Source organism: Dendropsophus ebraccatus, chromosome 11 (assembly GCF_027789765.1).
Source record: "Dendropsophus ebraccatus isolate aDenEbr1 chromosome 11, aDenEbr1.pat, whole genome shotgun sequence".
NCBI lineage: Eukaryota > Metazoa > Chordata > Amphibia > Anura > Hylidae > Dendropsophus > Dendropsophus ebraccatus.
The window spans coordinates 81,007,239-81,033,554 of NC_091464.1; the positions used below are offsets into that span (position 1 = coordinate 81,007,239).

Consider the following 26,316-nt stretch of genomic DNA (forward strand, 5'->3'; position numbering starts at 1 on the left):
GCCAGGCAGAGGCAGAGGCAGCAGAGATCCCGCCTTTGCCACTGACTGGCTGAGCGGACTTGAAACGTCACGTCTCAAGCCCCTGCAGAGACCAGGAAGTGGCCGGGCACTGGAGAGCGGAGCAGCGCAATCCAGGACCCGGCGCTGGAAACGGGGAGGTAAGTGGACGTCTTTGCCTTCATCCACCTCCTCCCTGGACATAGGTAAAAAAGACCCCCAGCCCGGACTACCCCTTTAAGGCTATGTTCACACATGGTATTTTACTCATTATTTTGCTCACTATTTTTTTAACTAAAACCAGGAGTGAAACCGATAAGGCAAAGTTATAATGGAAAAATCTACCCAGTTTCTTTGTTTTTAACCCTCTCCTGGTTTTGGCTGCAAGAATACTGACCAAAAGACTGACAGAAATACTATGTGTGAACATGGCCTAATGTCGATGGAAACAAAAAAAAAAAAAAAGCAGCACTCCGCCCATAGACTGAGCATTTAGCTCAACCCTATTATTCTGAGACTTTATCATCATGATATTTTTTATGGCTGTTTTTCTTACTTGTTTCACAGTTCCCCTCAGATTTCACTTCTTTTTCATGCGGTTCATAGTCTAGCATTTAAATGAAAGAGATTTTTTTTTTTTTTTAAGTGAAATTGCAGCTTTTGATGCAGAAATCAGCACAGTTTTCATGACTAAAAACACAACCCATATAAAGAAGTGGCAGCAGAGCGGCGACTATGAAGGAAAGACAATAGAGTAGGCTTCATGGACTGCTGGGAGGCGGCTATTTATTGCATACTCATCTGAGACAGGAAATGCTTCATGTACTAGAGCAGAACTTTCCTGCAGTAACAGAATGAAACTTATCTGTTACGTGTAATGGCTGTATTACACGGCCTGATGACTAGCGTAAAGGCCCTATTCCACCAACAGATCTGACGACAGATTATCTGCCAAAGATTTGAAGCCAAACCCAGGAGTGGATTTGAAAAGAGAAGAAATCCAGTCTTTTCTTTATGACCTGTTCTCTGATTATAGTCTGTTCCTGGGTTTGGCTTCAAATCTTTGGCAGATAATCTGTCGTCAGATCTGTGGGTGGAATAGGGCCTTAAGTGATCTGTTAGACCGACACTCGCTTACTGAGCGTATTACAGGGCCCAATAATCGTGTAGCAAGGGCTCTATATATATATATATATATATATATATATGTGTGTATATTGTTAGTGATGCCCATGCAGCCCTTGCCCCTAATGTAAAATAGTAAACTTTATATTTTACCGCTCCACGCTCCCTGGTATCTTTCTGGCTTTTCCTCCATCCCCGAAGCCGCCGCTGGAACTGCAGAGTCGTTCTCTGAAGTGACAGGCTGCTCAGCCAATCAATGGCTTAGGCCCCCTTCACACGTCCGGAAAAACCACCCGGATTTCCTATCAGGAAATCCAGACGGATTTTCAGACCCATAGACTTTAATTAGTCATGGACACCCTTCTGGGTTTTTACGGAAGGGTGTGCGCTCCGGAAAAAAGGTCCGGATTTTATAGGACATGTCTATGGGAGCGCCGGAATGACGGGCACTTTCCTGATGTACATCAGGATAGTGCCCAGGATTCCGGATTGGTTGTGAGCCTGCCGCAGCCCCCCAGCCCGACCTGAGCACCTGCTCAGAGTTGTAGTTTTGCAACATATGGCCATTCAGGTTGCAGAACTACAACTCCCATCATATCCTGACATTTTTTATGATGGGAGTTGTAGTTTTGCAACCTGTTGCTCTCCCTGTTGCAGAACTACAACCCCCATCATGCCCTATTGGCAGGTAATAATGAGAGTTGTAGTTCTGCAACAGATTAGAGGATAACACATGGCAAGAGGGGGAGACAGTGACACAGTACATGAGGGGGGAGGGGTACTGTACACGAGGGGTGACAATGGCAGGGTGATGGTGGTAGGGTTCACGAGGGGTGACGGTGGCAGGGTGCACGAGGGGTGACGGTGGCAGGGTGCACGAGGGGTGACGGTGGGAGGGTGCACGAGGGGTGACGGTGGGAGGGTGCACGAGGGGTGACGGTGGGAGGGTGCACGAGGGGCGACGGTGGGAGGGTGCACGAGGGGTGACGGTGGGAGGGTGCACGAGGGGCGACGGTGGGAGGGTGCACGAGGGGTGACGGTGGGAGGGTGCACGAGGGGTGACGGTGGGAGGGTGCACGAGGGGTGACGGTGGGAGGGTGCACGAGGGGTGACGGTGGGAGGGTGCACGAGGGGTGACGGTGGGAGGGTGCACGAGGGGTGACGGTGGGAGGGTGCACAAGGGTGACGGTGGTAGGGTGCACAAGGGTGACGGTGGTAGGGTAGACGAGGGGTGACGGTGTGAGGGTGCACGAGGGGTGACGGTGGTAGGGTGCACAAGGGTGATGGTGGGAGGGTACACGAGGGGTGACGGTGGTAGGGTACACGAGGGGTGACGGTGGTAGGGTACACGAGGGGTGACGGTGGTAGGGTGCACAAGGGTGACGGTGGTAGGGTACACAAAGGGGTGATGGTGGTAGGGTACACGAGGGGTGACGGTGGTAGGGTACACGAGGGGTGACGGTGGTAGGGTACACGAGGGGTGACGGTGGTAGGGTACACGAGGGGTGACGGTGGTAGGGGTGACGGTGGTCGGGTGCACGAGGGGTGACGGTGGGCGGGTGCACGATGGGTGACGGTGGGAAGGTGCACGAGGGGTGACGGTGGCAGGGTGCACGAGGGGTGACGGTGGCAGGGTGCACGAGGGGTGACGGTGGTAGGGTACACGAGGGGTGACGGTGGTAGGGTACACGAGGAGTGACGGTGGTAGGGTACACGAGGGGTGACGGTGGTAGGGTACACGAGGGGTGACGGTGGTAGGGTACACGAGGGGTGACGGTGGTAGGGTACACGAGGGGTGACGGTGGTAGGGTACACGAGGGGTGACGGTGGTAGGGGTGACGGTGGTCGGGTGCACGAGGGGTGACGGTGGGCGGGTGCACGATGGGTGACGGTGGGAAGGTGCACGAGGGGTGACGGTGGCAGGGTGCACGAGGGGTGACGGTGGCAGGGTGCACGAGGGGTGACGGTGGTAGGGTACACGAGGGGTGACGGTGGTAGGGTACACGAGGAGTGACGGTGGCAGGGTGCACGAGGGGTGACGGTGGTAGGGTACACGAGGGGTGACGGTGGCAGGGTGCACGAGGGGTGACGGTGGTAGGGTACACGAGGGGTGACGGTGGCAGGGTGCACGAGGGGTGACGGTGGTAGGGTACACAAGGAGTGACGGCGGTCGGGTACACGAGGAGTGACGGTGGTAGGGCACACTAGGGGCGACGTGGGTGCTTGGGATGTATGTTGGCATACTAGACCATATTAAGAACACTTTTTTTTTCTGATCAGGAAATCCTGAAGGCTTTTCCTGACCCCTGGAATGTATGTGCATTATGTACAGCAGGTGACGCATTGCTTGGCTCAGACTTGTATCTGCGGACCATAGTAAGGTCACAAGTGCAAAACCTCCATTTGAGGACAAGTTAATGTTTCTTATTAATAAAGCATCAGAGTTCCCAGAAATGGTGTAAAATCACATGCACATGTAGGTCAGAAAAGAGGAACTGAGATAGTCTGGCCAAAAGTGAGAGGTGTGAAGTCACCCGGCCGCCGGGAGATGGGGTCACATGAGCTTTCTGGGGCTTATCATGCAGTAAAGATAGAACCTTATCTGCTAACCTCATGTATATAACCTCTTATGTGTATTACCTTCGTGTTGGTGTTTATTGCCATAACATCGAGCCCCACAGGTCACAGAGACACAATGCAAAACATTCCTGTGTCCGCAAATAGACCAGGTCTACTGTGCATAGGAAGAATAGCAAAACAAGGAGAAATGTGAGACCTTCAGTCCAGTAGACACCGTAGGGTTAACCCTTCTAGTGTATATGCAGCCTGATCACTGGGGTCTCAAACCACACAAGCCAACAATGATAGAAGTAAAGGGCCACAGTAACCACCAAGTGATCATTTACAACCAATGAACTGTGTAAACGGCTCAGTAAACAAGTGCCAATCTACTAGACCAGGCATGTCACACTCTGGCCCGCAGAGCACTTATTTTTGGCCTGCCAAGGAAATCTAATAAATTCCTACAGCTGGCCCTTTGATGTTTTTTGGCCCACCCCGGTAAACAACAGTCTACTGACCAACCACCAAGCCTTTAAACACCCACCTCTCCGGCCTCAAACATAACTAGGTTGCCATTTTTTGCCCTCCTCCTATGTTATGATTGGATGGTCCTGATTCCACCTCTTGCTTTACTTCAATGTATAGTCGTCTAACTGTACTTACTCTGCATGCTGTGGGCGTCCATGGTAATTTTTAGGGTACAGCATGAAGTCTTTTTTGAATAATGTCCCCACTGGTCAGGAAGCAGAATACTGTAGCGGTGGTCACACAAAGGACCACCCACAGTGCACACAGCCTGGAGGTAGTCGGGGAGCCTCCAATCCCCTGTCAGTGCAGCCTGAGGCGTCTTCTAGGCCTTCCATGGTTGCCGGACTTCGCCACTGGTTGAGCCTGTCTATAGCAGGCTGTACCAACAGAGTTTGGAGATAATGGATCGATGCAGTAGTGCATTGATCCCTATAAGCAATTAAGTTATTGCTCATAGAAATCCCATAGGGGGCTAAAAAGTGTTTAAAAAATATGTAAATGTGTGTGTGTGTGTGTTTTTAAAGGGAACCTGTCACCCCCCGTGCCGGGGTGACAGGCTCCCGACCCCCTGTTAGAGCCCCCTCTACTTACCTAATCCAGCCGGGTCCCGCTTCTGGAGGTGGTCGGGTGATGAAGATCTCAGCCGCTGTAGCCCGTCGCGCGCACTGAGAGAGATGAGTCCAACGCTCATAGAGAATGACAGAGCGCTGGACTCTCCTGTCATTCTCTATGGGTGTTGGACTCATCTCTCAGCGCGCGCGCTGGGCTGCAGCAGCTGAGATCTTCATCACCCGACCATCTCCAGAAGCGGGACCCGGCGGGATTAGGTGAGTATAGGGGGCTCTAACGGGGGTCGGGAGCCTGTCACCCCGACACGGGGGGTGACAGGTTCCCTTTAAATATACATAAATCTATAAAATCCATCTATTAAAATCGACCCTCCGCCCTTCCCTTCTTTTTCTTTGTACATTGTTTATTAACAATTTTTATTGTTTTTCCAAGGAAATACATTGTTTTTATTAGAGTACATTGTACAGCCATAGAAAAGAGTAGTCGTTACAACATGTGACACCCAGCCAAACAAGTATACATATTTTAAAGCTGACCAGCCTATACATCTAACATGTCAAAACCTTCGCCCACAGAAGGCTAAAGATAGTGCAGCATATACCCTAAGGAATCCTACTAAACAAAAGAAAAAAAATAACAAAAAGAAAAGAAAGAACAGCCAAAAGGCAACAAACCCCAGTTATACAATCTAAAGCCGGGGGCCCACTGGGGCACAGATGCGCCTACCATTTTCAAGTAATGCACATAAGATTAACCTCCTGCTATCTACAACTACTGAGAGGCAACCTCTAAGCCCCTATCACTTACTCCCTGCACTAAATCTTTAAGGGCCCCAAAGTGCCCTCAAGGTCTTCGTTTAGGTACCACGTGGTTAAAGTGTCCCTGTCGTTATAACTTTCAAATCTAAATCAGCAGTAGATGGAATATAAAGCAAGTTTGCAATTTACGTTTATTATTTATTTTTTTAGTTTTCATGGAAAACACGACACTTACTGTTTTTTTACTCTTCTATCAAAAAAAACATGAAAAAGTCTGAAAACCGGAAGTCCTGTGTTTCCCAGGCCATGTGAGCACTCACGGAGAGAAGGCAGTCATGTGATTGAGGGACACATTGAGCTGTGACTATCTGTAATGGCCGAATTTCTTGTGTTTAGTCTGTTTTTTGGTAGAAAATCTGCCTTCAGGAGACTGGACCTGGATACAGTAAGTATAGCTGTTATATAGCTGCCTTCAGGAGACTGGACCTGGATACAGTAAGTATAGCTGTTATATAGCTGCCTTCAGGAGACTGGACCTGGATACAGTAAGTATAGCTGTTATATAGCTGCCTTCAGGAGACTGGACCTGGATACAGTAAGTATAGCTGTTATATAGCCGCCTTCAGGAGACTGGACCTGGATACAGTAAGTATAGCTGTTATATAGCTGCCTTCAGGAGACTGGACCTGGATACAGTAAGTATAGCTGTTATATGGCTGCCTTCAGGAGAGTGGACCTGGATACAGTAAGTATAGCTGTTATATAGCTGCCTTCAGGAGACTGGACCTGGATACAGTAAGTATAACTGTTATATAGCAGCCTTTAGGAGACTGTACAGCTTTGTTTTACAGCATGATAAACAAATTATAAATGTACATTGCAAACTTGCTTTATATTACATCTACTGTTGATTTGGATTTTGAAAGTTATAACAACGGTGACACTGTAAGGTAAAGGGTTTAAAGAGAATGTATCATTAGAGCTGTAATATGGAGAAATTACACACCATTCTGTCGGCGCTGACTTGTACAATCTGTTGGTGTGAAACTTTTTTCAATTCGCCACTCAGTTGCCATTATTTTCATCGCTGAACGGATATACAAATAAGCCGCGGTGAAGCACTGGAGGCAAGCCTGGCGCGTGCTATTCAAATTCCTCTCCTCCCCCTGCTTGTTACGTGCGCCGCTTGCTGGTATCATGCACGCCTCCTATTCTAATATAGTAATATAGCCTCTTACGCTAATCTGGCAGGTCCTACAGTGTGCCGCACAGCCGGCCTCCTGTTTTCGGTCCACCCGCCTGTCATCACGCGGGGATCCCTAGTGGGTGGGTTCATACATAGCGTATCCGCTGCGGATCTCTTCACTGTCAATGCAGGGCAGCGAACTGATTTGCTGAGTGGGACGTCCAGACGGCGGGAATCCCCCAAGCAAGCCGGAGTGCAGAATGGTAATGTATGCACCAGGCAGCGGAGGGTTAGGGGGGCTGACTTTTACATACACTCAGCTGGTTGACCATTCCGCTTTGAGTGTCCAATGTCATTGAAATGACAGTGAAGAGACGCTGCAGATACGTTATGTATGAACCCACCCTAAGAAAGTCAGTGTTATACAGTATAAATGTATTATGTTAGAGAGACACTAGAAGCGTGTAGTCACCCATGGTCACATCTTATAGGTTATGTACCTGGCATTTTAGGGGCACCTACAATGGGTATAAACCCACTGCCCTTGTCTATGTGCTATGGCCCTGTGCTATACAGACTGTCTCATGATATCATTAAGAAGTGAAAACCAGAGAGGAACAGACACCAGCAGTGATATTCACACTTACATGTTGGCTAATAGCCTGAAAATAAAAAATAAAATCATATGACTATTGTATTTTTTCCCTAATTCGAAATAAACGTACTCAGAGTATCACATGGTGTATGTGGCAACTTCCAGAACTACGACATACTTCCTACCAAACATAGACGGAAGCTGAAAAACACAATTTTGGTGTACACTTATCTACTTCTATTATCTAGGCTCTCAGCCTAAATAATAATAGTATTCCACTCAAACATGGTGAGACTAACAATTCCTTCCATATGTGTTATTATCTATTCGGTCTCCTCCCCCCAGTTCTGAGCTGCTGCTTTCTGCTGAAGAAAAAAAAATCTGTGTGTCAGCTTTTCCCTCCGTCTACTTCTCCTCCCTTCCTAAAATGGCTGATGTAAACAAGTCCCTGGCAGGCTTTATCTGCAACATTGTAGCTTCTTTGTACTGCTGGGAGGATTACTCCTCATGAGTTCATCAGCAACTTGACTTCAGATTAACCCCCCAGCATTACAAAGAAGCTACACTGTTGCAGATACAGCCTGACAGGGACTTGTTTACATCAGCTGTCTCAGAAGGGAGGAAAAGGAAGCGGAGGGAAAAGCTGACACACAGATTTTTGTGTCTTCAGCAGAAAGCAGCAGCTGAAAACTGGGGGAAGGAGACTGAATAGATAATAACTATAAGTATGGGAAAAATTGTGAGTCTCACCATGGGCAGCAACATATCAAAAGTTATGTTTAAGTGGAATATCCCTTTAAACAGTTGAAATAGGAAAATCTAATAATTCATCAGCTGATCGAGACTATTGATGTCATTATCACATCATGTCCCTTGTGTTGTACGGATATATAGTGTATGAGGGAGTTCTATGGGGCTCTGCTGGACTGGGCACATCCATACATTACATATCTGGTTACTGACACCAATAAAGGTGTAATATATATCACTTAAAATTTAGGGTGAGCTGATGCTGAGCCCGCACCCATCATATCATTGTCATGTCGGCTCCAATGTAAGCAGTTGCTGGGATGAGACTAAGGGTACTATTACATGGAACAATAATCGCCCCTATCCGGCCAAATATCGCTCCGTGTAATAAACACAACCATCAGCTGATGACAACGATCGTCGGCTGATCGTTGATATAGGTTTGGACCTATAATTGTCGGGCGCCGACCGCGCATCGCTACGTGTGATAGTGCGCAGTCGGTGGGACCGCCATTGCCAGTGATTAGCTGAGCGGCCTGTCGGCTGAGACAGGCCGCTCTGGAGTGCAGCATGCGGGATGCGGGGAGAAGCACAGAGCAAGAGGAGCCCTGGAGCATGGACAGGTAATGTATGCACTTTGCAAATCATCAGCCGCCGGCCGTGCACCACTATTACACGTAGCGATGTGCGGTCGGTGGCCGACAATTATAGGTCCAAACCTAAATCAACGATCAGCCAATGATCGTTGTCATCTGCTGATCGTTGTATTTATTACACAGAGCGATAATCGGACGGATAAGGCCGTTTATCGTTCCGTGTAATAGTATCTAAAGTGTACATGAAAAAATAAAAATTGGAATACCCCTTTAATTTCCCTTGTGTTGACACTGTAGGGTTATCGGGCTGTGTAATAGGCCCAGTAAACGAGCGCCGATCTAGCATTTAAAGTTATTATCGGGCCCCCATCAGCCGTGGAATAGGTCCCAACCCTAAATGACAACGTACATGAAGATCCCCCATCGTCCTGTATATAGGGCAGTGCATTACCCAACCCTCTGTATCACAATACTACTCCATATGCAGCCAGTCTCCGCACCATCCAAGAGTGCCCATGTGTCTGCTGGGTACACTGGCTAACACCACTCCCTGATACCATTTTAGAGACTACACACCCACACAGGGACTTACACACTATCTGATAAGAGCTTCATTACCATCAGCCCAGGTTACAAGTGGTACTTCCCCAGCGTATGGTAATGTATAGGGACGTCCTAGTGTGAGAAGGGACCTGGGCTCCATAGTCTGCTCGGATTAGCACTATAAAATGTGTTGGGGTTTTTTCAGGGTGTTTGGACACAATCAGTAACAGGACTACTGACTACATTCAACTACTACAGGTAACTCACAAAAAAAAAAAAAAAAAAAAAAAATTCTTTCAAATCAACCTGTGCCAGAAATCTGTAATCTGTAATCTATTACAAAATTTCATGTCTTCCAGTACTTATCAGCTACTGTATGTCCTGCAGGAAGTGGCATATTCTTTCCAGTCTGACACAGTGCTCTCTGCTGCCACCTCTGTCCATGTCAGGAACTGTCCAGATCAGTAGCAAATCCCCATAGAAAACCTCTCCTGCTCTCTATTACCATCTATAGAAAACAAATGGCGTACAGGTATACATCATAGTGTACTAGATTACTGTACTCCCTGTACACCAGCAGCTGCTGACATATTACAACCCTCAACATGCCCTGACAGCCTGTGTGCTGAGAGTTATACAGTCACAGCCAGGCGGCCATTGCTGTATGTGATAGCAGATAATAGTGACCTCACAACCAGCTGACACCTCAGTCCTGAGAAACAACAAGCAGTAAAGTTCAGCAGATAAGAGGTCATGTGCTTCTCTGTTATCAGCATCAGCTCCGGAGACAGCACATAGCCCCCACCGAGCGCCTGATATCTGCTCCTCAGGGCACCCCTCATATATAGGATGACATCACATTAGCCCAATTCAGCCACCTGATGACATTATATATTCCTCACACAGTCCCCTGATGACATCACATATTCCCCACACAGTCACCTGATGACATCACATATTCCCCACACAGTCACCTGATGACATCACATATTCCTCTCAGTCCCCTGATGACATCACATATTCCTCACAGTCCCCTGATGACATCACATATTCCTCACAGTCCCCTGATGACATCACATATTCCTCACAGTCCCCTGATGACATCACATATTCTTTACAGTCCCCTGATGACATCACATATTCCTCACACAGTCCCCTGATGACATCACATATTCCTCACACAGTCCCCTGATGACATCACATATTCCTCTCAGTCCCCTGATGACATCACATATTCCCCACACTGTCCCCTGATGACATCACATATTCCCCACACAGTCACCTGATGACATCACATATTCCTCACAGTCCCCTGATGACATCACATATTCCCCACACAGTCACCTGATGACATCACATATTCCTCACAGTCCCCTGATGACATCACATATTCCTCACAGTCCCCTGATGACATCACATATTCCTCACAGTCCCCTGATGACATCACATATTCCTCACACAACAATCAGTGCAGCCATGTCTATGACACTGAGCGCCTCTCCCCGTCCTCTCCGGTACCGAGCCCCCTTCCCCGCCTCCCCTCCCGGTCCCATCACTCACATCTGCCATGATCCCCGTCTTGTCACCGCTGCTCCCAGCACACTGCACTGCACTGCCCGGTTTCTTCCAGTTCTTCCGGCCTCACCTGACGTCACCGGCTACGTCACCGCTCGGCCCGCCCCCTCCTGGGCGGCTGTCGCCCCCGCCGCCAGCTCCCAGCATGACGTCAGCGGGTGTACGGTGTCTGCGACCATGAGAGGGTGACGGCGCCGGTGCACACGGTGAGAGGAGCGGGGACCGGGGCCGCTGTGGTGAGGTGGCCTGCTTACCCATGGTGCTTTGCGGGACACATGGCGGGACTTTTAGGTTCTGTTATGTGAAAGTTCTGCAGTAGAGCTCAAAGTAGCGTACATGACGTCATGAAGTGTACCCGGTACCTCAGGGGCTCGTAGTGACGTCATGGGACGAGTGGGGGTATATGATAGAGGGAAATACGGCGCATGCTGCGTATTCCTCCATAATGGGACACATCTTATCCTGTTACCAAACTACAACTCCCAGCATGCCTGAAGAGCAAGGCTTTAGCTCAGGTATGATGGGAATTGTAGTTTTGTATCAGCTGGAGGGCCTGATGACACCAGTAACATACACTATGGCGCTGTGACTAGTACTTACAGTGTATGTATATATATATATATATATATATATATATATATATATATACTTTATATGTACGCCATTAGGCTATGTTCACACAATGTAAAACAACGTCCGCTCATGCAGCCCTTACTGCCTGATTATCAGACCGTCTAATGGTGCATTTACACAGAACGATTATCGTTCGAATTTTTGCGATAACGAGCATTTGAGCGATAATCGTTCCGTGTAATCGCAGCGAACAATCAAGTGACAAACGAGAAATCGTTCATTTTGATCTTTCAACATGATCTCATATCGTCGTTGGTCGTTCGCTAAAAGTTCGCAGATCGCTTCGTGTAAACAGTCTTTCATAGATTCATCCTAATGTGTGAGATGGGTTTAAGCGATCTTAAAATGATGGCAATAGCGATTTTTCAAACGATTTTTCACTCCGTCTATATGCTGATTGTTATAAAAACCAAATCGTTGCTTCAAAATTGTTAAACGATCGATTGGACGAATTATCGCTGCGTGTAAACGTAGCATAATAGGTCCAGTAAGCAAGGTCCAATCTAGCAGATCGGCACTCATTTACTAAAATGATCGGGTCGTAGTCGGCCCGTGTAATAGGACTCCTAGGGTCCATTTACACAGAAAGATTATCTGACAAAGATTTGAAGCCAAAGCCAGGAATGGATTTGAAAAGAGGAGAAATCTCAGTCTTTCCTTTATAACCTGATCTCTGTTTATAGTCTGTTTCTGGCTTTGGCTTCAAATCTTTGGCAGATAATCTGTCAGATAATCTTTTTGTGTAAATGGACCCTTAGGGTCCATTCACACAGAAAGATTATCTGACAGATTATCTGCCAAAGGTTTGAAGCCAAAGCCAGGAATGGATCTGAAAAGAGGAGAAATCCACCTCTGTGTCAGCACAATCAGTTGGACTCTATAGACTTACCTTATGGTGCGTTTACACAGACAGATTTATCTGACACATCTTTGAAGCCAAAGCCAGGAACAGACTATAAACAGGGATCAGGTCATAAAGGAAAGACTGAGATTTCCCCTGTTTTCAAATCCATTCCTGGCTTTGGCTTCAAAGATCTGTCAGATAAATCTGTCTGTGTAAACGCACCATTAGGAGCCTGACTGATCATGCTTATCGTGATCTTTTCCAGGCTCGTTCTGATCAGTAAAGTGTCACTGTCATCATAGAAAACATTTGACATATCATAGAGACACATAAAAGTTTTGATTGTTCCGGGTCTGAGTGTTCAGAAGAGAACCTCCATATCAATGCGGACATGGCTTTAGAAGGTCTTTGTGTCCTTCCCCCTCTTCTTTGGTCTTTTCCACTTTTCTACCTTCGTTCATCATCCACATTTATGGTTACGTCTGTATTCACACAGCAAACCTAAAATCCCAAGTATTTTTCTGTGGCAAAAATCCGAGCCTGAGCTTTAGATTCCTGCTGCAGATGTGATTTGGGTGTGCAGGCGGTACGAGAATTAGCCTCATTGCCATTCAGTGCAGCTAATCCTCCACATGTCCGCCCCAGATCAGTGACATCCCGAAATCCGTGCAGATATTATATGCTGTGTACTGTGAGTCCGGTTGCAGTGGAGGTACTGTAGATTGCAATTGGCTTTAAAAGGGTTTTTCTTATAAAAAAAATAAATTTTTTAAATCAACAGGTGCGAGAAATTTGTATAAAAAAAAAAAACTCAAGTCTTCCAGTACTTATCAGCTGCTGTATGTCCTGCAGGAAGTGGTGAATTATTTCCAGTCTGAACAAGAGAGGTTTTCTATGGGGATTTGTTACTGCTCTGGACAGTTCCTGACATGGACAGAGGTGGCAGCAGAGAGCACTGTGTCAGACTGGAGAGAATACACCACTTTCTGCAGGTCATACAGCAGCTGATAAGTACTGGACGACTCAGGATTTATGTACTTAACAGTAAAGTAAATTACAAATCTCTGGCACTTTCAAGCACCAGTTGATTTGAATTTTTTTTTTTGTGAACTACCCCTTAAAAACTGATTTAAAGTGTCACTGTCATTTCATTTTTTTTTTTTTTTGCAGAAATCAATAGTCCAGGTGATTTAAAGAAATTGGGTTTTTAATTTGTAATTGGGTTTATTAGGCAAGTATGCCATTATCTGCATTCAAAAAGCCTTTTCCCAGGCTCCCCCCCCCCTCATTTACTGCTCATTATCAGGAAATCTCAACTCTTTTACATCAGTCGAGCCCTGTCTGTTCCATGGAGAGGAGAGGGGGAGATTAGTCGCCAGCAGAGAACAAAGGATTACACAGTGGGAGCTGTGTGAAAGCCGCTATTCAGAGGTTAGAGAGGTCGGTGCTGACTTCAGAGGAGATAGCCCGGTGATGTAGCTGTAAATTAACTCTTTGTTGCCCTGTTTTGGTGCCTCATCTCCCTCCACCCCTCCCTTCTCCATAGAGAACAATGAAGACAGGGGGGAGAGCTTCAAACTGCTTTTTCATGATAAAAATGCATTTTTCCCCATCGACATGACAGCACCACCAGAGAGAGGGACTCCGCCCCCCAGGGACAGGAAACCTAGAGAATAAAAGGAAAGGCCCTCCTCTCCACCCTCAGTGGTTTCCTGTCCCTGCAGGGAGCCTGGAGATGTAGCATGCTGGAGCTCCCTCTAATCCCTGGTGGCTCGGTGCGGCCGAGGGGGAGTCTCAAACGGGCCCTAGTTGGGTCCATAAGCCCACACTCACCGTCCTGGAGGCCGGCCGGACGCTCGTGCGCCTCATCGCAGGGCTGTGGAGCTTGATCCGGCCGGCGGGAGAATACCCGGAAGTGACGCGCGGTGACGCGTCACGGGATTCTCGGAGCGCGCGGCGGAAGTGACGTCAGACGCCGGGCACCAGGAAGCGAGGCGGGGAATTCAAAAGCTGCACATCGTGCTGGAGTGAGTGGTGGCCAGCATCTCAGAGTGTTTGTTGTGTGCCAGCCAGCATGAGCGAGAGGAAGAAGGATGCTGCTGGGCCAGCAGAGAAATCCAGGGTAACAGACGGAGACACAGAGTGGTGAGCAGTATCTGTCTGTATTTTTTTACATTACTGAATGAAATGTGTTTTGATAGGAGGAGGAAGCTAGGAAATCTAGGCCTGCAAAGAAGGAGTGTATAATTTGCAAGGGGAGACTGCCTACAGATTATGACAGACCAACATGCGAATCCTGCATTGATAAGATGGTGGCTGCAGAAACACCTAATATATCCTCTATTCTATCATCCATGAAGTGAGACGGTTTCTTTTTTCATGTTCTTCTCCTTCTCTCTGTTTCTCTATTATGTTAAATAATATAATAAGGGCAGCTCTCTCAGGAATTATTTTTTTCTATTTTTAGGGATTTAATTAAAGAGGAAATCCAAAAATCCCTTGTGCAGGTATCTCCTGCGGTTGCACCTGTTTCTGCTCCTAACCCCGCTACTCCAAGTACCTCTCAGGAAGCAGTAGCCCTTGCAGACAATGAGTTTGAAGAGGGGGTTATTGATGAGATAGAGGCGGAGTATTCAGATGATGAACTTTCCGGGAAGCCTTTATTCTCAGTGGAGGATGTGGATACTCTAGTTAAGGAGGTACGCTCCACTATGGAGATTGAGGAGCAGAAGGAACAGAGATCCGTACAGGATATCATGTTCAGTGGCTTAGAATCCAAGAAAAGAAGGGTGTTCCCGGTGCACAGAACCATATCAGCACTGATTAATAGAGAATGGGCAAAACCTGACCGTAAAGGCTTTATTCCTCGTGCCGTAAAACGGAAGTATCTGTTTGACGAAAAGGAGATCCCATCTTGGGAAGGGCCCCCCAAGATAGACGCAGCTATTGCAAAGGTTTCAAAAAGGTCTCAGCTGCCTTTTGAACACCTAGGCACATTAAAAGACCCCATGGACAAAAAAGCGGATGGTTACCTTAAAAAAGCCTGGGAGTCATCTACGGCTACGTTTAAACCTAATGTAGCCGGTACCTGTGTTGCCCGGTCAATGTTAGTCTGGTTAACACAACTGGAGGATGCAATTAAGGCCAAGGAGTCAGAAGAGACTATTCTATCCTCCCTGGCTCAACTTAAGAAGTCTACCTCTTTTTTGGCAGATGCCTCAGCCGATGCGCTCAGATTCTCAGCCAGGTCAGCAGCATCATCAAACTCAGCCAGAAGAGCTATTTGGCTTAAGAACTGGTCTGGCGATGCAGTTGCAAAAGCAAAAATTTGCAGTTTTCCGTGTGAAGGAGAATTTTTGTTTGGGTCAGAACTGGACAAATTATTGGAGAAGGCAGGAGATAAAAAGAAAGGGTTTCCCTCCTCCTTTCAACCAAACGCCTATAGATTTTTTCGTCCCCAAAGTAGGGGTGGATTCAGTAGAAGAGGATCGGACAGAGGAGGAAGAGGTAGAGGATACGGTAAATCTAGGGGCTACCTCTTCAACCAAAAATCCGATACCTACAAGAAGCCATCTACCCAGTAATACTGGGATCAGGGTGGGGGGTAGATTAAAATTTTTTGCCCAGGAGTGGAAGAAGATCTGTGGCAGCTCCTGGGTCCTGAGATACATTCAGGAAGGTGTGGACTTTGACTTTATCTCCCGGCCCCCCACACGATTCGTAATAACGAAGAGCCAAATGGGAGAAGTAGGGGCTAAGACTCTAGAGAAAGAAGTGATTTCTCTTATTGATAAGGACGTGCTTGTCCCGGTGCCACACGGTGAAATAGAACAGGGGTTTTACTCTACACTCTTTTTAGTTCAAAAACCCGATTTATCCTTTAGGGTCATTATTAATTTAAAACCCCTTAACAGATTCCTAAAGTATCAGAGATTTAAAATGGAATCCATTAAGTCCACAATAAATTTATTACAGAAAAATTGCTTTATGGCCTCCATTGATTTAAAAGACGCCTACCTGCACGTACCCATACACAAACAATATCAAAAATACTTGAGGATTGCTATACGGATTAATAATAACCTGTGTCACCTTCAATTCCAGGCCCTTCCCTTTGGAATTGCAATAGCCCCGAGAGTTTTCACCAAAATAATCGCAGAGATGGCAGCGCACATTCGGGAAGGTCCAGGTTTGTTCATTCCATACCTGGATGATTTTTTGCTGGTAGCTGAGTCAGAGCAGAAACTTAATACTCAAATAATGAGAACCCTAGATATTCTAGATAAGCTAGGATGGATTGTAAATAATGAAAAATCCTTTCTATCCCCAGCCCAGCAGAAAAGATTCCTAGGAATAGACTTAGACTCATCTTCTCAAAAGTCCTACCTACCAGAAGACAAAACTCGCAAACTAAGGGATACAGTAACCGCAGTACTACAAAACCCCAGAGTAACCATAAGGAAGGGTATGTCTCTATTAGGTCTATTCACTGCAGCCATCCCAGCAGTACCTTGGGCCCTAATCCACAGTAGACCCTTACAAAGACACCTCTTGGAGGTGTGGGATGGGTCTCCCAAGGGGTTAGACAAAAAAACAGTCATTCCCCATGAGGTCGCGGATAGTCTTTCCTGGTGGTTAGTAGAGAAAAATCTCACAATAGGTTTAGGTTGGAATATGTATTCTCCAATTTTGGTCACAACTGATGCTAGCCCTAGGGGGTGGGGAGCACACTTAGGGGAGTTGGACTTCCAGGGTAGTTGGGATGGGTCTTTCAGTGATAGATCCTCAAACTATCGTGAGTTAGCAGCAATATTAGAAGCCCTAAAATCGGCAAAGCATTATGTTAAAAACTCTAACGTGAAAATATTATCAGACAATTCCACCTCAGTGGCACTTGTAAACAAGCAAGGAACCACAAAAAGTACAGCTTTGCTGAACCTCTGTTACAAAATATTCTCCTTTGCAGAAAAAAATCTACTATCCTTATCAGCGGTTCACCTAAAAGGAACACAAAACATCAGGGCAGATTACCTCAGCCGGAATTCACTGCACCAGGGAGAATGGCAACTAAACCCGGAAGTTTTTCACATGATCACGGACTTATGGGGAATACCGGAGGTGGATCTATTCGCCACAAGAGCCAACCGGCAGGTGACAAAGTTCTGTTCGCTGTCTCCCCGGGACCAGCCTCTAGCAATAGACGCATTGTCACAGACTTGGAGGTGGAGGCTAATGTATGCCTTTCCGCCGTTACCTCTTCTTCCAAGGGTACTGAGGAAGATAAGGCAGGACAGGGCCAGGGTGATTCTAGTGGCTCCCTTTTGGCCCAGAAGAGCGTGGTTTTCCTGCCTAACTCAGATGTCCATATCAGACCCATGGGTTCTCCCGGACCGTCCGGATCTTCTTCTTCAGGGGCCAGTGCAGCATCCACAAGTGGACAAGCTCCACTTGACGGCCTGGCTCTTGAAAGGTTAATCCTGAAAGGTAAAGGGTTGTCGGATGCAGTCATCACGACATTACAAAAAAGTAGAAAGCCTATAACGTGTAAAATTTATTTTAGGATTTGGCAGGCATATTTTACTTTTATAGGCACCACGACAATAGACCTTGACAAACCGAACCTGGCTGCGATTCTGAACTTCCTGCAAAAAGGACTTGAGAAAGGACTAAAAGCAGCTACTCTTAAGGTACAGGTCTCGGCTCTAGGAGCATTATACAATCACCCGTTAGCAAAACACCCTTGGATTGTTAGATTCTTTAGGGCCTTAACTAGACTCTGTCCTAAGATTACTAATAGAGTGGCCCCGTGGGATCTTAATATAGTTCTCTCAGCCCTAATAAAAGCCCCTTTTGAGCCGCTAGCAGAGACGTCTCTAAAATTGCTAACTCTAAAAACTGTCCTGTTGGTAGCAATTACGTCGGCCAGGAGGGTAAGTGAGATGATTCACTTCTCGGCCTCGGAACCCTATACAAAGGTTCTAGAGGATAGAATTATACTTACCCCAGATCCAGCTTTCCTGCCGAAGGTTGCTTCAAGTTTTCACAGGTCCCAAGTAGTGGTTTTGCCTTCCTTTTTTGATAAGCCCACAAACGAGGAAGAGAGAGAGTATCATTGTCTAGATGTTAGGAGGGCAGTCCTTGCCTATTTAGACATCACTAGACCATTTAGGAAGTCAAAAAATTTATTTGTACAATTTTCTGGTCCCAATAAAGGGAACAAGGTGGCTAGAGGTACGCTAGCAAACTGGATCAGACAGGCCATAAGTTTATGTTATGTTTCCACTGGTCTTTCGCCTCCTCTCTCTCTTAAGGCTCACTCCACGCGAGCAGTGTCAACATCTTGGGCAGAGAAGGGAGATGTCTCTCTAGAGCAGATCTGTAAGGCTGCCACTTGGTCTTCTCCTCACACTTTTTTTCGTCACTACCGTTTGGATCTGTCTTCTACTTCTGATATTTCCTTTGGTAGAAGGGTCTTGCAAGCTGTAGTCCCACCCTGAATTCCTCTCTGGTATTCTCTCTGGTGGTGCTGTCATGTCGATGGGGAAAGCCGGAGTTACTCACCGGTAATGTAGTTTCCCCGAGTACATGACAGCACCATTACATTCCCACCCCTTAATACTCTATTTCTCACTGGGTGAACACCTAGGGGGTTCTGTTAACGGTTCATAGGTAAGGAGGTGTTTCCTATTCTAAAAGCAAGATGGATAATTTATGTTATGATTATATGTTTGTACACCGTGTATATGCATGATTAAAAATTATAAGGCTCTCTTCAGTCTCGGATATTCACTGAGGGTGGAGAGGAGGGCCTTTCCTTTTATTCTCTAGGTTTCCTGTCCCTGGGGGGCGGAGTCCCTCTCTCTGGTGGTGCTGTCATGTACTCGGGGAAACTACATTACCGGTGAGTAACTCCGGCTTTCAGCTAATAATCCCAATTACAAAGTTTCTTAAAATCTGTAATATTGATTTATGGAAAAAAAAATTTGAAACAACAGGTACACTTTAACCCCTAGGCGACCCTGGACGTACCCGTACGTCTAGGGCTACCTCCATGTGTTCAGAGCGTGGCCGCGGTCCTGGGTGCCGCTTGTAGCCCGGGGCCATGGCTATTAGCGGGCACAGTCCGATCGCCGTGCCCACTAAAAAAGTAATCAGATGCAGCTGTCAAAGTTGACAGCTGCATCCGATTACTTGATGCAGCCGATCCCTGGTGTCTAGTGGGAACGATCGCTCTTCCGGGACGTTGTCACGGAGAGCGATCCACACATCTTACCCCGTCCAGGGTCAGCGCCGTAATGGAGCATAGATCTGTATGAGAGATCAGAGTACTTATACTAGAAGTCCCCCAGGGGGACTAACCCTAACCCCAGGGGGGAGTAACCCTAACCCCAGGGGGAGTAACCCTAACCCCAGGGGGGAATAACCCTAACCCCAGGGGGGAATAACCCATACCCCAGGGGGGAATAACCCTAACCCCAGGGGGGAATAACCCTAACCCCAGGGGGGAGTAACCCTAACCCCAGGGGGAGTAACCCTAACCCCAGGGGGGAATAACCCTAACCCCAGGGGGGAATAACCCTAACCCCAGGGGGGAATAACCCAACCCCAGAGGGGTATAACCCTAACCCCAGGGGGGAATAACCCTAACCCCAGGGGGGAATAACCCTAACCCCAGGGGGGAATAACCCTAACCCCAGGGGGGAATAACCCTAACCCCAGGGGGGAATAACCCTAACCCCAGGGGGAATAACCCTAACTCCAGGGGGGAATAACCGTAACCCCAGGGGGAATAACCCTAACCCCAGGGGGGGGAATAACCCTAACCCCAGGGGGGCTTCTAGTATGAGTGTAAAAGAAAAATAAAAGTATTGTTAATAGTAAAAAGCCCCCTCCCCTAATAAAAGTTTGATTCACCACCCTTTTCCCAGGTTATAAATAAAAATAAATAAATAAACATGTTTTGTATCGCCACGTGTGTAATCCCCGAACTATTAATTAATCACATTCCTGATCTCGCACGATAAATGGCGTAAGCGCAAAAAAATCCCAAAGTGCAAAATTGCGCATTTTTGGTCACATCAAATCCAGAAGAATTGTAATAAAAAGTGATGAAAAAGTTGCATATGCGCAATCAAGGTAACAATAGAAAGAACACATCATGGAGCAAAAAATTACACCGTAACGACTTGAGGAAAATATATAACAAGTCAGTTTTACCCCAGGGCAAACGGCATAAAAACGAAAACCCCCAAATAAAACAAATGCGTCTTTTTTTTTTCAATTTCACCACACATTGAATTTTTTCTGGTTTTGCAGTGTACTTTATGAAAAATTTCAGCCTGTCATTGCAAAGTACAATTAGTGGCGCAAAAAATAAGGGCTCATTTGGGTTTGTAGGTGTAAAATTGCAATGCTATGGCCTTTGAAGCACAAGGAGGAAAAACTGAAAATGCAAAAATTGAAATTGGCCCGGTCCTCTAAGGGTTAAGAACAGATTTTACTTCAAAATCTCTGCAAATCCGACCCATGTGATCATAGCATTACTGCCCTTATTCTGTGATTGGAGGGGAGCCCACTTGGTTGCTGGACCCCATAACAAGTGCGGTTTCTTCCACACTCATACTTATACCTATGATATGAACATTGTCTATCCGCTTCAGGACTATGGCAGTCACTTATCAATCATTTTATTATACCAAAAGTCTTGAACGGTTTTTAATTACTTTAAATATAGTTTCATAATGCTTACACTACTGAAGGGGTCTCCTCAGCTATACTGCCATACAGCAGAGCTCCTTCCCTGCCGTACAGCTCTGGTTCTTCCCTAACACGGAGGGCAGACAGCTCTTTCTATTGGCCGCCCTGCAGTGCACAGATAGCCCCTATTCAAAGAGCTGGCAGTTAGTGACTGAGCATGTGTGTCCACTGGCATTTATTCAGTAGGTGGACACACAAGTTGTTATACTATTTAAACACTGGGTGGCGATATAGAATAACCGTGTTCTGTTTTTTTTTGTTTGTTTTTTTCATTTTATATAAACAGCAAACATTGGGGCACATTTATTAACATGCACCCTGGCATACACCGCAGAAAAGGCACAAACCTGCACCTCTTCTGTGGTGTGCGGCCCAGCAGGCGGGGTGTGGGAAGGCAGCGAGAAGGCATGGCCTCCTTCTGTGCCTAATTTATCATGGTTTACACCTAAAAAGATGGATAAACCATGGCAGAAATCTACATCTGCTCCGAAGAAGCTATAGATTTTTGCTCTTGCTGTGCGTTAGGCGCACTTCCCACCAGATATGTGCGCCTCGTTATGTCCTAGGTGTCATAGGGACGAGGGAGGGGTCCTGAAGATGTTCTGGCGATGCCCTAAATTTACAAGATATTGGCAGGATATTGGGTCCATTTACACAGAAAGATTATCTGACAGATTTGAAGCCAAAGATTAGAAACCAAAGCCAGGACCAGACTATAAACAGAGACCAAGTCATAAAGGAAAGCCTGAGATTTCTACTCTTTTCAAATCCATTCCTGTCTTTGGCTTCAAATCTTTGGCAGATAATCTTTCTGTGTAAATGGACCCATTGCCTCTACTATCCAGGAGTATTTTCTATTCAATTAGAACAGTCTCCTTTGGTTTGTGTTTAGGGCTACATGTGCGTTTACACGGAGCGATAATTCGGCAAATCGGCCGATTAACGATTTCAAAGCAACAATATGTTTTTATCACGATCGGCGTTTAGACCGAACGATATATCGTTTGCAAAAATCGTTATTGCGATCTCACACATAGGGTGAATCAGTGAAAGACTGTTTACATGAAGCGATCTGCAAACGACCAACGACGATTTGGCTTGATCATTCGCTGTGTTTACACGATCCAATTATCGCTCAAATGCGATTGTTATCGTGAAAATTCGAACGATAATCGTTCCGTGTAAACCCATCATTAGATCTGACCAATTCAAAGGAATTAGCTGTGGCCTGGATATTATATATGGCCAGGAAACTCATAGCGCAATTCTGGCTTTACCAGGACCCCCCGGTTATATCCACTCTTACTACAAAAGTAAAATGGCTCCTAGCGAATGAAAAATATGCCTATGAAAAAAGAGAGGCTTTACAGAAATTTAAAAAATTGTGGTCTTGATAAGAGATGAGCGAATAGTATTGCAGTATTCGAAAGATTCGAGTTCGATCGAATATGTGATCGAATATTCAAATCTAAATTAACTTTACTAAAACAGCTAAACAATTATTTAGCTGTTTTACTAAAGTTTCTACTCCCTGGGAAAGCAGGGAATCAGTATTACAGGGATCTGTTTTACCGGAGTTAGTGATCCCCGGCAATAATGCCGATTCCTGTAATAGTTAATATTTAATTAATAAAAAAAAGTTTCGTTCTAAAAAAGTTATTTTTGTTGTTTAATAGCTTAATTAAAACGAATCCATGCTTTTACAATTAAATATACTGTTAATAAAAAAAAAATAAGTGTGTGTATATATATTTATTTATTAATTTGCAGTATATTTAATTGCAAAAGTATGTATTCGTTTTAATTAAGCTATTGAACAACCAAAATAACTTTATTAGAACGAAAATGTGTTTTATTAATTAAATATTAACTACTACAGGAAGCTCTATTGCCGGCAAAACCTATTGTCAGTAATACAGCTGAATGTACTAATTAATACTTGAATTAAAACAGCAAATGTTTCTTCTACTGATGCTATTTTTTTAATCGCAATAGCAACATTAGAAGAAACATTTAAATTTATTTGTCCGCTCAGCTGATTGGCTGAGCGGACATACAAGAGCCGGTCCCGTCACACTGAGCTCAGTGTGCGGGGGATCGGCGAAGATAGAACACATCGGACAGTGAGAAGAAAGTGACCCCCCCTAAGTGACCACTAATTGCAGGGGGGGGGTCACTTAGGGGGAACCCTATGCGTTTTTTTTTTAAATTATTTATTTAAAAAAACGAACAAACGTGTACAGTTCCCCCTATTTTCATAACCAGCCGGGTTAAAAACCAAGCAACAGCAGCCTAGTAACACCAGGATGGGAAGGACCAATGTTTTTGGCCCTCCCAAGCCTTAAAGGGGTAGTGCGGCGCTAAGAAATTATTCACAAAATAACACACATTACAAAGTTATACAACTTTGTAATGTATGTTATGTCTGTGAATCGCCTCCTTTCCCGTGTCCCACCACCCCCACCCGTGTACCCGGAAGTGTGGTGCGCTATACATACCTGTCACGTGCCGACACCAGTCTCCGATCTTCTGCCAAGGACGTTATCTTCGGGAGGCCAGCCGAATCGCTGCAGCCGTCCCTCATGCCGGCCCCCCTCTGCCGCGTCATCGGCTGCTCAGCTGCGATTGGCTGAGCATAACTGTGCTCAGCCAATCGCGGCTGAGCAGCTGATGTATGCCTCTATGCAGCTTAATCCGTGTCTTCTCCTTCCGTCCCATCACACTGCCTGTCTGTCTCTCTCCCCCCCCCCCCCCGCCCGTTCCCAGCTGGATCAGCATACCCCTAAACAGTCCTGTGCAGGAGCGCTCACCCTCCCCGCTCCTTCCCGGCGGGGTGAGCGCTCCTGCACCTCCCTATGCCCGGTCCCTTGCAGGAGTACTCACCCGCCGCTTGCTCCTGGCGGGGTGAGTGCTCCTGCCCGTCCTCATCTGATCGCCCGGTCCCTTGGAGGAGCTCTCACCCGGTGAGTGTTCCTGCACCTTCTCCATGTGCACCTGTCCTCACTCACTGGACCAGGCGCCGGGGAGCTGATCACTGAAGTGCGGTGAGTACAGCCTCCGTGCCCCACTGCGCCTCAGTGAGGACTGGTGCACATGGAGAAGGTGCAGGAGCGCTCACCGGGTGAGAGCTCCTCCAAGGGACCGGGCGATCAGATGAGATGGGGCAGGAGCGCTCACCCCGCCAGGAGCAAGCGGCGGGTGAGCGCTCCTGCAAGGGACCGGGCATAGGGAGGTGCAGGAGCGCTCACGCTCCGCCGGGAAGGAGCGGGGAGGGTGAGCGCTCCTGCACAGGACTGTTTAGGGGAATGCTAATCCAGCTGGGAACGGACGGGGGGGGGGGGGGGGGCTGCGCAGCGGGGTGAGTTTTAGATAAGTAGAGCTCACCCCGCTGCTTGGAACCGAGCAGAAGGTATAATAGGGGCTGGGAGAGAGACAGACAGGCAGTGTGATGGGACGGAGGGAGAAGACACGGATTCAGCTGCATAGAGGCATACATCAGCTGCTCAGTCGCGATTGGCTGAGCACAGTTATGCTCAGCCAATCGCGGCTGAGCAGCCGATGACGCGGCAGAGGGGGGCCGGCATGAGGGACGGCTGCAGCGATTCGGCTGGCCTCCCGAAGATGACGTCCTTGGCAGAAGATCGGAGACGGGTGTCGGCACGTGACAGGTCTTTATAATGCACCACACTTCCGGGTACACGTGCAGGGGTGGTGGGACACGGGGAAGGAGGCTATTCACAGACATAACATACATTACAAAGTTGTATAACTTTGTAATGTGTGTTATTTTGTGAATAATTTCTTAGCGCCGCACTACCCCTTTAATATTACCAGCCTGCTGCCGCCCAGTCCAGGAGCACCAATTCTGATGCTTCGGGACCACTGGCACCCGGCTCTTCCCAGTACCCCTGGTGGCATTGGGTACTGGGGTAATAATGGGGGGTTAGTGTTAGCCATTTTATACCGGCTAACACTAGGCCCCGACTTAGTAATGGATTCCGTCTATTAGACGGCTTCCACTACTAAGTCTATAAAGTAAAGAAATAAAGACAAGACACAAGTGAAAAATATTTTTTATTCAAATAAAAACACCCCCACACCCCTTGTTGACCATTTAAAAAAAAAAAAAACCAGCAACCGCTGGTCATCGACAAAGTCCATCGAATCCGCCGTAATCCACAGGATACCGATATCTGAAAAAGAAAAAGGGAGAAACACACAAAAAAACACACAAACAGGAGCACAACACCCATCATTGTGAGCGGTGTTGTGCACCTTACAGTATGCAGCATCTTACAGTGCAGCTGCTTACAGTGCGGCACCCAAGGGGTTAAAGGAGGATGCATTGCATCCCCCTTAACCTTTTAAGGGTCCCCACTTAACCCCTTGGGGGCCAGACTGATGTCAGACTGCACCCATACCAGCAAGGAACGGGTTAGGTTACCCTTGCTGGGATGGGTGTAGTGCAGGGGGGGGGGGAGAGCTTCTACTCACCCTCCGATGTCTTCTCTCTTCTTCTATCTTCTCTCTTCGCCGGTCCCCGGCACACTGAGCTTAGTGTGACGGGACCAGCTCTTTATATGTCCGCTCAGCCAATCAGCTGAGCAGACATATAAATCTAACCGCCGCGACCCCAGGTGCCGCATGTAGCCCGAGACCGCGGCTATTAGCGGGCACGGTCCGATCGCCGTGCCTGCTAATAAGGTAATTGAAAGGATCTGTTCACACAATGTTGAAATTGAGTGGATGGCCGCCATATAATGGCAAATATTTGCTGTTATTTTAAAACAACGGCTGTTATATTGAAATAATGGCCGTTATTTACTGTTATATGGCGGCCATCCACTCAATTTCAACATTGTGTGGGCAGAGCCTTTCTGTGTTCTTAATCCACTCCTGATTTTGGTTGCAATATGAGGACCACAATACTGACTGAAATATACGTAGTGTGAACCCAGCCTAAGCCTGGGAATGTAGCGATTTTAAGGAACGTATATTTGTTAACAATGGTTTGAATTTTTTACAGGCCATCAGATAAAAGAAAAGTTATACATGTTATATATCGTTGTAATCGTAACGACTTGAGGAACATGCATAACAAGTCAGTTTTACCCCAGGGCGTATGGCGAAAAAGCAAATACCCCCAAAATAATACCGCCCTTAACCCCTTCTGCTCCCGCCGGCTCCCCCGCTGTAAGCATACTTTACCTGTCCTTGCTGCACGGGTCCGGCGTCCTGCTCTCCTGTCCGGCCAATTAGTGTGTTGCCCAGCCGCAGCCACTGATTGGCCGGCCGGG

The 26,316-nt window shown here is 46.9% G+C and overlaps 2 protein-coding genes across 4 annotated transcripts in view; one reads left to right on the forward strand and one right to left on the reverse strand.

Moving 5' to 3' along the window:
- The window catches only part of MOSPD2 (motile sperm domain containing 2), a 98,682-nt gene extending 87,661 nt beyond the window's left edge, over positions 1-11,021 (reverse strand). The window contains exon 1 of the mRNA XM_069946134.1: positions 10,771-11,021. Within this exon, the coding sequence (XP_069802235.1) occupies positions 10,771-10,779 (9 nt within the window). The 5' untranslated portion in view covers positions 10,780-11,021. The remainder of the gene's footprint in view (positions 1-10,770) is intronic.
- The window catches only part of FANCB (FA complementation group B), a 55,366-nt gene continuing 39,892 nt past the window's right edge, over positions 10,843-26,316 (forward strand). The window contains exon 1 of one of the 3 annotated variants that reach the window (XM_069946133.1): positions 10,843-10,991. The gene's annotated coding sequence lies outside the window, so the exon portion shown is untranslated. Of the gene's footprint in view, positions 11,022-26,316 lie in introns of all 3 variants that reach the window. The other 2 variants (XM_069946132.1, XM_069946131.1) reach the window with 2 other exon arrangements.